The 10,955-nt window shown below is 46.3% G+C and overlaps 1 protein-coding gene across 1 annotated transcript in view; it reads left to right on the top strand.

Annotated features, from left to right (window-relative positions):
• Positions 1 to 5,415, top strand: part of CLSPN (claspin) — a 28,998-nt gene extending 23,583 nt beyond the window's left edge. Inside the window, exons 19-25 of the mRNA XM_060089477.1 lie at positions 1,141 to 1,305; positions 1,417 to 1,538; positions 1,790 to 1,917; positions 2,509 to 2,614; positions 3,210 to 3,292; positions 3,563 to 3,724; positions 4,042 to 5,415. Of these exons, the coding sequence (XP_059945460.1) occupies positions 1,141 to 1,305; positions 1,417 to 1,538; positions 1,790 to 1,917; positions 2,509 to 2,614; positions 3,210 to 3,292; positions 3,563 to 3,724; positions 4,042 to 4,152 (877 nt within the window). The 3' untranslated portion in view covers positions 4,153 to 5,415. The remainder of the gene's footprint in view (positions 1 to 1,140; positions 1,306 to 1,416; positions 1,539 to 1,789; positions 1,918 to 2,508; positions 2,615 to 3,209; positions 3,293 to 3,562; positions 3,725 to 4,041) is intronic.
• The last annotated feature ends 5,540 nt before the right edge of the window (positions 5,416 to 10,955 follow it).

The raw sequence follows: 10,955 nt of genomic DNA, 5'->3' as shown, positions 1-10,955 counted from the left end.
TCAAATGAAATCTTATAAAGAATGGCAGCTAAAAATTGAACTGCTCAAGGAGGGTAGATGGGAAGATTGAGAAGCTTAGTGGCTATTGGCCCCTGAAGGAATTCTTCAGGAACCCTAGGACTTAGAGGAACTCAGCTTTAAAATAATAATGGAAGTCTTTCATAAAAAATCAGCCTTCGGGGCTTCCCTGGTGGTGCAGTGGTTGAGAGTCTGCCTGCCGATGCAGGGGACACGGGTTCGAGCCCTGGTCTGGGAGGATCCCACATGCTGCAGAGCAACTGGGCCCGTGAGCCACAACTACTGAGCCTGCGTTCCTGGAGCCGTGCTCCACAGCGAGAGGCCGTGACAGAGGCCCGCACACCGCGATGAAGAGTGGCCCCCGCTCGCCGCAACTGGAGAAAGCCCTCGCACAGAAACGAAGACCCAATACAGCCCAAAATAAATAATAAATAAATAAATAAATAAATTTTTTTAAAAAAATCAGCCTTCAGAAAGCCATCAGGCTTCTGCCACTCATGACCATAGGTGACAGCACTTTGAACTCAGATGACAGCAGATTTGTTCTCAATGTGAGCTGAAGTCAGAAAAACTAACTTGTAGTGGTTTTGATTACTACTAACTCTGAGCTTCAATCATACCTCTAACTTGAGGGTCAAGATTTGGCAGGCTGTAAGAAGACCCCAGTCTATTACCTTTCCATACTATACTCTCTCTAGTCTGTCTCCTGAAGCTGGTACGCTTAAATACAAGACAAAATAGTTTGAACCTTCTGGCAGGTATGTCCCAAATATATAGAGGGGATTGAGAGTTCTGGCTTTAGAGTCACCAACCTAGGTTGAATCCAGGCTCTGCTGCCTCCCAGCTCTGTGACCATTGGTAAGTTGTTTACCCTCTGAGTCTCAGTTCCTTCAACTGAAAATTGAAAGGAATAATAATACCCCTCCCTGAGATAACGCAGTAATGCTCCAAAGCACAGTTATTGGCACACAGTATATATTAAATAATAGACTTTTAAGTATTATCAAAATGTATTATTATTATTAGTTTAATCTTATTGTTATTAGATATGGCTCTGTGTTCTGCTTTTCTCATTGCTGTGTGTATATTCATTGTTGTATTTTCTAATTTTCAATTTTCCAGGAGATTGAAGAAATACCTGGAGGATGAGGCAGAGGTGTCAGGGAGTGACGTGGGAAGTGAAGATGAGTATGATGGGGAAGAGCTTGATGAATATGAAGAGGATGTAATTGATGAATTACTTCCTTCTGATGAGGAACTACAGAGTCAAATCAAGAAAATACACATGTCAGTATCCCAGCAAGCCCTTCTGAATAATGAATGGGGTGTGTCTTAAGGCAGGCCCTATAACCAGCCAGAGTGGTCCTGGTTTTGAACACCATATTTCTCCTGTTGTAGGAAAACAATGTTGGATGATGATAAGCGACAGTTACGTTTGTACCAAGAAAGATACCTTGCTGATGGGGACCTGCACAGTGATGGTCCTGGACGAATGAGGAAATTCCGATGGAAAAACATAGGTATTTTGATTGTTGCCTTTAGAAGCAAATTGTACAAGGTACATGTTTGTCCAGTTTAAGACAGCAAGAGGAAATCCAAACTATAGCAGGCAGCTGTGGAGGAGGACCTTGCCTTGACCTTTATTTTCTATTAATGGATAGGAAAAGCTTGTGTCAGTATATTGTAAATGAAAAGGGTTCACTTGTGTCTGCTGAGACACCCTCTCCTGTGGGGAGTGCAGAATGCTAATAGCCTTAACTCTTTGCTTCAGATGATGCTTCTCAGATGGACTTGTTCCACAGAGACTCTGATGATGATCAGACTGAAGAACAGCTTGATGAGACGGAAGCCAGATGGAGGAAGGAGCGAATTGAACGAGAGCAGTGGCTTCGGGACCAGGTAGGAAGCCTGCAAGAAATTCTCCTATTCCGACCCTACTTATGAGGGTCACTCCGTCACCCAGCTTGTCATGATAGTCGTCAAAATCTTGGGCAATATATTACTGTCCCTTTTTTTTTTTTTTTTTTTTTTTGCGGTACGCGGGCCTCTCACCATTGTGGCCTCTCCCGCTGCGGAGCACAGGCTCCAGACGCGCAGGCTCAGCAGCAATGAGCCTGCCCAGCCGCTCCGTGGCAGCCGCTGCATGTGGGATCTTCCCGGACGGGGCACGAACCCTGTCCCCTGAATCAGCAGGCGGACTCTCAACCACTGCGCCACCAGGGAAGCCCTGCTGTCCCTTTTAATCCTTGAATTTTCTTTTGTGCTTTGAGAAGGTTACCGTGGGCAGTTCTAGTCATGTTTTTGTCCAAAATCCTTTGTGTGTGTGTGTGTGTGTGTGTGTGTGTGTGTGTGTGTGTGTGTGTGTGTAAAGCAACAAAGAGTTGCAAAAAGGAAAACAAATGCTGTCCCAAGTACTCTAGCTTCCAGGCTATACTAATTATTTGGGGGAGCTGTGGGCTTCTGTTAATGCTGTCTGATTTTTATTTTCAGGCACAGCAGGGGAAAATTGCAGCTGAAGAAGAAGAGGAGATTGGGGAAGATAGTCAGTTTATGATGCTGGCCAAGAAAGTTACAGCCAAAGCTCTGCAGAAGAATGGTGAGCTCTTAGTCCTCCTCAGGGTCTAGCCCCCTGGATTGTTAGTGCTGGAGCCTTAGAGGTGACTCCAGCCTTCAGGGGCTGTTGCAGCTTACTCGTGGGCCGGTGTCTCATGTTATCTTAAAGAGGTCCCTCAGATGGGGAGAGACAGTATTCTTTCCATCTTAGACTATTGGGCAGTCGACATTGTGATTGTGAGTATATGTAGCTGGTTTTGCTTTATGTTCTAAGGCAGCTCAGAGGAGTGAATTCTGGCTTCTTTATTCAGTTGCCCAGGATTATATACTTAAGTGTTAGAGCTGGAATTCGAACCCAGATTTGCCTAACCCCAGAGCTGAAGCTCTTAAACACTCCTTAACACTCTTACCACTCTTGTTTTTTCTTATTATTACTGTTACTTAGACAATAAGTTCAGCTGAGTTGTCTGTCTTCTCTTAAGCCGCTTAGCTGTACTTTCAAGTCATGATTATAAAATAATCAGAGTTCCTATGGCTTTAGTTTATTGGTTTAGTTAAAGGCTTGTTAGCTTGTTTAGATTTAAAAGTAATTCTACGCAGCTTTGTCCAGAACAAGCCTCTCTGTCTTTTCTTTTCAGTCAGTCGCACTGTGGTTATTCAAGAATCAGAGTCTTTATTCAGAAATCCTTTTGAAGCCACCAAACCGGGAAGTGACAACCAGGTTGGTTGGGGACCTTGTTAGCCTGATGTCATGATCTTCAGTGTTATAAAGGCCCAGGTCAAGTTAAGGGAATGCTCTTTCATTAGCGGAGGGAGGTGGCTGCAAGAAATGGAAGTAGATGTCAAAGGAGCCTACCGTTTCTTTTCTACTCGAGCAGGGTAGGACTGTGTCCCCTCAATACCTGGTGGAGGCGGGGAGGGGCTGACTTCTCATTCTTCCCTTGGCACTTGGAATTTGATACCAGGAATTTGATGACTCTTCTTTCCTCAGCTGAAGATGGGCTCACTGCTAAACCAGCCCAAAGCTGTGCTTCAGAAACTGGCTGCCCTGTCTGACCTCAACCCTAGTGCTCCCCGAAATTCAAGAAACTTTGTCTTCCACACACTTTCTCCTGTCAAGGCTGAGGCAGCAAAGGAATCATCTAAGCCTCGGGTAGGGAATTTGAGAACTGATTTGGTGACTGTCCACAGCAGAGTGAATGAATGAATGAATGAGTTGAATTGAATTGAATTGAAAATATATATATATTTCTGGCTTAAAGGCTTAAATGCTGCAGTGTTAATCTTGCACTCCCAATAAGGTACAAGGGGATTGCTACCTGCAGTAAGTAATCAGCTTTGAAACTTGCCTGGAAATTTTCTATTTCTTTTTTTCTAATGATCCGTGATTTAACTATGAGCTGCTTAAGAGCTAAGTGAAGCTAAGTACTTGTATGAAGTTCTTGAGTTGGCTCTCTCTCTGCTCTCTAGGTGAGGAGGAGGGGTCCGTCTTTAATGACATCCCCTTCACCTAAGCGCCTCAAAACAGATGATAGCACTTCAGGATCAAAGCAAAGCATCTTCAGATACTTGGAAAGCTAACACCACAAGGGCACCAGCACCTGTGTTGAGACTTCGTTGAGAAGTTTCTGGCATTGAAGGTTGGAATCGATGCTCATGTGGATGATCCCCCCTTCCTTCATAATCAGTGCATTAAGATTGAGGACAGAGATTCCAGTTCTTTCCACTGCATGGCTCTGGACATCTCTTTCCTAGTATTACTTCCTGGGTTGGCCACTAACTTAATTCTTCAGTGTTTACAACATCAACTTATGGGATACCTGGGTGTCCTCCATTAAATACTTGACATTTTACCCTAGCAGCTTCCTGGGTTGATAACTTTTGGTGAAAGGGGTGACTGGAGAAAGAAAAAGTGTGGCATGACAGAAAATTACAGACAGCAGTGAACGTCAAAACTGGGATGACTCCTTCACACCCCTATGATCTGCACCATGGTGACCAGGACTCAGTGAAAGAGAGACTTCTTAGAGGACCTAGGAATCGACAGATGGGCTGTTTTATTACCTTTGCCCCTTCCCTTTTCTTTTATGCCTCTTCCCAATGCAGTCTCAAATTTCCAATTAACCTGTGCTTCCTTTATGAGAAGGACTCAAACTGGTACCCAAGTCAGAAAGAGCAACTTCTCTGGAGTATGAGGATGAAGATAAAAGGTTACATCCAGTGTCCGTCGACATTAGGTATTCCATGAGGCAGAGAGCTCTCTCTTAGGACTAAATTTTCGATTTGAAGCACTGTTGCTCAAGGACCTTCCTTCTCATTCTGACTGGAAGAGTTATATATAATCATTATTTATTGCATTAAACTGGGTTGAGTACATTGCCCTGAGCAGAGGACAATTTAATACTTCATTACTTATTCTGAGAAAAGATCGTCATGGAGTCTCATCAAAATATTGTTAGGATTGCCACCACTCCCGATTTTCCCTGAACTACCATGAGGCTGTCAGAGTTTTAGACAGATTTTTTTTTTTTTTTCCTCTCAGCACCAAGTGTCACTGCTGCTTTGGAAAAACATTTCATGTAAATACTGCGGTTTCACTGTCAGGAGCTAGACTTGGGAAGCTGGATGAACTGTGCCAGTTTTTCACTGGCAGATAAGGAATACCAATTTAACTGGTGGAATTAGGATATAGGTTTTCTACAGTTGTTTGTAATATGCAAGATGCTGACTTTGATGGAGTTTACATTTGTATATTTGTAATCTTGTAATGGTGAAAATGTATATAAAGATGTTTTAACATGTATGTAGTTTTTCAATAAATCCCAGTGCCTTGAAGGCAGGATTTGCTGTCCAGATTGAATGCTCATTCTTAGGTCAGAGCCTGTCTAATGTTGAGCATTTTGTTTTCAGGGTATGTCTCTCAGGGGAGGCCTCTGGACCTGGAGTGAGAGGCTGCTGCCATTGTCCCCTCACTGTCTTCTCAACTCTGGTGAATTGATCGCATTAACTAACCAAGTGGTTTGGGTTCAGTGCAGGTGAGCAGAGTTTACATAAATGGTGCCTGTTGTTAATAGCCCTTGGATTGGCAGCTGTGGGTCCAAGGTGGGCATTATTGCCCCTCCCTTTGAGCTCTCTAAACAGTGGCCAAGGCTAGGCAGCCCTTGCTAGGCAATAGAGAACTAGGGAGGAGGGCTGGATATTTCTCCCTTTTGCTTTCCCATATCCTTTTTTGGCAGGGAGAGATGGAGAAGAGTATTAGGATTGACCACTAAGGATAAGAAAATCAGTGCCTGAGAAATCTAGGGAGCAAAAGGTTTCTATTCTAGGCTCCAGAAAGAAAGCACTTTTTGGAGAAAGAAAAGTTGAGTCTTAAGCTCTGGGTCGCTTTTCCCCATATTAGTGTAGCTGTCAGAAGGCAAGCTAAGCCTTGGTAATAAGATTGAAGTGGAGAGTCGGGACCTGACCATGTGACCTGTGCCCAGAGCACTGAGCCTCCAGCTTCAGCTCCATTCTAGTGAAACTGAAGCCCAGGGCCTGTGCTGTGGCTCCTGCTAGGACTCAGCTTCACTAGCTTGGAAATTATCTGCTTGGAGGAATGAGAGCGCGTGAGTCTGAGAGATGAGCGTGCTCAGTGTCAGTCCTTTCACCTCCTCTGTGTTCCACACGCTGGGGTAGGGACACATGGTATTTACTTGATTTAAACAATTCAGTCCACAGCTGCACAAACCATACTAGGGTCTCTTCCATAAAGCATCAGGTTATACTCACCAAAGCACTGTAGAGACAAGGTACTCAGCTTCCTGTGCAAATTCTCAACTGCCTCTCTACAAACTTTACCCCACTTTGAGAATCTCTAATGGCTCAATGTGAGTGTTTTCAGGGTTTTATCTCCCAGAGATACATGTAATATCTCTTGGGGCTTTCTGTCCCGAGGTTTGTACACCTCAGAATAGGAGAGAGTATTTCTGGGAGGAATATTGTCATGATACTCTGATTCTATCATCCCTGAGATGGCATTATATCTTCTACCTTTGTGTCCTACTCACTGCCTGGCACATGGTCTGGAATGTGGAATTGCCCAGTAAAGGGTGAATGAAAAATACCAAACCTTTCAGAGCCTCCATTTATCTCTATAAAATGAGGATAGTCATTCATGCCTGTCTCAGAGTTGCTGTGAGGCTTGTTGGAAGATGTATGTGGATGCATTATGTCGAACACTACTCTGCAAGCATATGGATTTGCCAATATTACAACTGCATCGTGTTTTGTGGACCACTTCTCAAAGGCCTGTTGTCTCATAAGCATCTCAAACTTGACATCTTTAAAAATGTGATGTTCCTTCTCTAAAAACGTGCTCTTCCTTCTGTGTTTCCCATTTCACTGAAAGGTACCTCCACGTACCCAGTCACTCAGGCTGGAAACCCAAAGGATGTTCTCGATCCCTCTTTCCTTACTCCCATAATCAAGCAATCTCTAAATCTTGTTATTTCTACTTCCAGATTGCATCTTGAATCATCTCTATAGCCGATGCCCTAATCCAGGATTCCATAATTTCTTGCCAGGGTGTTGGCAGTAGCCTCCTGATCACCCCACTCCCATTTTTGCTTCCTTTCCATCCAATCTGTGCACAGCAGCCAAAGGGCGATATTTGCATAATTAAATCGGAGGATGCCACTCCCTCCCTCAAAACCTTTTCTGTCTTCCAGTGCACTCAGGATTAAGTTCAAACTACAAGACCCTCCACGATATAGTTGTGCCTCCCAATCTCCTATCATTCACTGTTCTCCATTCACATTACATAAAGCTTCAGAGCCTTCCCCCTTTTTTTCAAATGGGCTTCTTTTTTTAAAATTTTTCTTTATTTTCTTTATTTTTTATTTATCTTTTGGCTACGTCAGGTGTTAGTTGCGGCATGTGGGATCTTTTGTTGGGGCATGTGAGCTTCTCTCTAGTTGCGGCACTCAGGCTTCTCTCTAGTTGTGGCATATGGGATCTTTCATTGCAGCGCTTGGGCTCTTCACTGCAGCACGCGGGCACGCGGGCTTCTCTCTAGTTGTGGTGCGAGGACTCTAGAGTGCACGGGCTTAGTTGCCCCACAGCATGTGGGATCTTAGTTCTCCAACCAGGGCTTGAACCTGCATCCCCTGCATTGGAAGGTGGATTCTTAACTACTGGACCACCAGGGAAATCCTCCCTTCATTTTAGAAGGAACCACAGTCTGGTATTCTTTTTTTTTTTAATTCTTTTTTTTGTTTGTTTGTTTGTTTTGTTTTTTTGCGGTACGCGGGCCTCTCACTGTTGTGGCCTCTCCCGTTGCGGAGCACAGGCTCCGGACGCGCAGGCTCAGCGGCCATGGCTCACGGGCCCAGCCGCTCCGCGGCATGTGGGATCCTCCCAGACCGGGGCACGAACCCGTGTCCCCTGCATCGGCAGGCGGACTCTCAACCACTGCGCCACCAGGGAAGCCCTAGTCTGGTATTCTTGATGGCTGGTGGGGTAGAGGTGGGGGTGAAGAGGCAGCTCCCAGCTCCAGGCTGGAGAATCACTGGGCCCAATCTAAGGGGTGGAAGGTGCAGGGGCAGGATTGGGAGTGAGTCCTGTAGGTTTTTCAGTCCCCATCTCTTTTTCTCAGAGGCTGAAGGAAGGAAAAAAGCTGACTGCCCACCCCTCTCTTTGTTTGTCTTGTCTAACTTATGTTATTTATCAAAGAGACAGGTTATTTGGAAAACCAGATGGACCCAGGCAAAAATCATCTGGGTTTTCCAAACGTGAAAAATTAGGTTCTGGGGGCCCAGGAGGAAAGGCATGTGTGTGTGTGTGTGGGGGGGGGTGTTGGGAGGGGATGAGGAGTATTGAAAGTATTTTATGTCTCTGTAGTCAGACCCGGAAATCCCTCCATAACATCCAAGCTTTCCCCCTCCCTCTTTTTCCTTCAAGTTCTTTATGATTACAATCTAAATGAGAAAACTAAAATCTGTATATTGGTGGCTGGGAGTGCTGAAAGGTTTAATTGGCCAAGAATGAGAACATGTCAGGGCTGTAGCAGAACAGCAGCCGACGGCTTTCTCTAGCTCTCCTGCCCTCGCCTCCTCCCACAGATCCGCTGGGTTAGTGACAGTGTCAGGGTACAGAGGTCTCTAGAGCAGAGACCTGGTCCACCCCTTGTCCCTTCAATGTTATCATCCCAAAATGATCACAGCAGTTATGGAAGTTAGACATTAAGGGAAGAACTTACCCTTTCATAACTTTGTGATGATATTATGGCCAAAGAACACTGGGGGTTAAGGGCTGTCTGTCCATTAAATATCCAGGGAAGGAGCTAGCTCTGTGGCTACAACCAGGAATTTTGTGTGTGTGTGTGTGTGTGTGTGTGTGGTACACGGGCCTCTCACTATTGTGGCCTCTACCATTGTGGAGCACAGGCTCCGGACGCGCAGGCTCAGAGGCCATGGCTCACGGGCCCAGCCGCTCTGCAGCATGTGGGATCTTCCCAGACCAGGGCACGAACCCGTGTCCCCTGCATTGGCAGGCGGACTCCCAACCACTGCACCACCAGGGAAGCCCTACAACCAGGAATTTTTAAAGCTTGTGGTTCTGTTACCTCTGGGCAGCAACATTATTAGGATGGAACTAAAGCAGGCAACTATGGAGGCATGGCTCTTGGCTGCAATAGAGGAAATGTTCTGGCTGAAATCATAGAGAGCCCTCTCTCTACATACACACATGCACACTCGCAGAACAGAGCCAAGACCCTTTCTGGCCTGAAGAATCTTTGGCAGCAGCAAGAGCACTTGTCCCATTTTGAGTGTCATTTGGGTTTTTCTGTTTGTTTTTGTTTTTTTGTTTTTTTGTTTTTTGCGGTATGAGGGCCTCTCACTGTTGTGGCCTCTCCCGTTGCGGAGCACAGGCTCCGGACGCGCAGGCTCAGCGGCCATGGCTCACGGGCCCAGCTGCTCCACAGCATGTGGGATCTTCCCGGACCGGGGCAGGAACCCGTGTCCCCTGCATCGGCAGGCGGACTCTCAACCACTGCGCCACCAGGGAAGCCCTTGAGTGTCATTTGTCACTGAGCCCTGCCCGGCCCACTCACCCATTGTCACAGTGCCATCTGACTGTGATAGCCACTTAATAACTTGATCTCATCTGTATAATCTGAGTTAACTAGCTCCACAGTTGTGAGGATTAAATTTGAGAAATTTGTAAAGTGTCTGCCTCCAGGTCCAGCACATAGTAAATCTCAGTGAGTGCTTGTTGAATGAAAGAATCCGTGAATTGGAGCATTAAGGCTCCCTTGACCATTTCCAAAGGTCAATGTGTAACAGCTCGAATAACAGGCTTGTGGGCTGTCCTGTGGAGCCTGGAGCCTGAGGCATGATCTAACTGTATCTGTGGTATGTGGGGTAGACCCCGTGATGCACCACCCTATCCCCTTTAGTGAAGGCTTTGCTGGCCCCACTGCAGACAGCCTTCAGTGAGGGGACGGCCTCAGCTGCAGAGAACTCCTTACCCAACGCTCACGCCCCATTCCAGCACAGCCCACATCCAGTGATGACAGGAGTGTAAAGGCCTGGCCACCTCAGCTCATTTTAGGACAATTCTAAAGGGCCCATTCTCACTTCAGAGCTCCCTGGGGGGTTGGCTGAGGCTGTCATGGACCTGTATGGTAGTTCAGCTCCTTTCCCCTCACTTCCACAGACGTTGATCCCAAGGGCACTTCTTAGGAAGTATCCGGTGTCCTAAACTGTCTGAGTCTGCTTCCTGGGGAATCCAGCCCATGAGTGTGCTAGTCCTGGTGGCCAAGCCTTTAGGACAGGAAAGGACAGAGACTCCTTTGCAGTTTCCAGCATTTGTTTCCAGCGTTGGAGGTGTCCATGCTGCCTTCTTATGTCCACCAGAGGGCAGCAGCAGCATAGCAACCTGTCCTCCTGAGGCTCAGTGGGGTGGGCTTGGAGGTCTTTCCCCCAGCCCCCTCCAATTTCCCACCCCTAGTACTGAGTATTAGGCAGGATCACCCTCCTAAGGGAAGAAACCTTTGGGAAACTGTCTAGGCCTTAGTTTGGTCAGTCTCAACACGGCCCCCTCCCACTCCAGTCCCAAGGCCAATCTGTCTTCCTAATGTGGACCCCATCCGCCTCCTCAATGGGCAACCTCCTTGCCCAGGATCTCCCACCTCTCCACACTCACCATCCACAACAGATTTGTTTTCTGTGTGACAAGGTAATTATGAGCTTGGGGATAGGAGGCCCAGGGGCCAGTCTGAGGATGGTCACTTCAATCTGGTCCTCCCTGTTCTGCTAACATTATTGATTTTTTAGTTTTCTTTATTATGATGATTTTTCTGTGTGAACTGGCTCTGATGACATGAGGTATGGAGGTAAGAGAGC

The sequence above is a fragment of the Mesoplodon densirostris genome, chromosome 2, assembly GCF_025265405.1.
Source record: "Mesoplodon densirostris isolate mMesDen1 chromosome 2, mMesDen1 primary haplotype, whole genome shotgun sequence".
Taxonomy (NCBI): Eukaryota; Metazoa; Chordata; class Mammalia; order Artiodactyla; family Ziphiidae; genus Mesoplodon; species Mesoplodon densirostris.
Note: the sequence above shows the minus strand (reverse complement) of the source record. Positions and strands in the feature narration are given on the sequence as shown.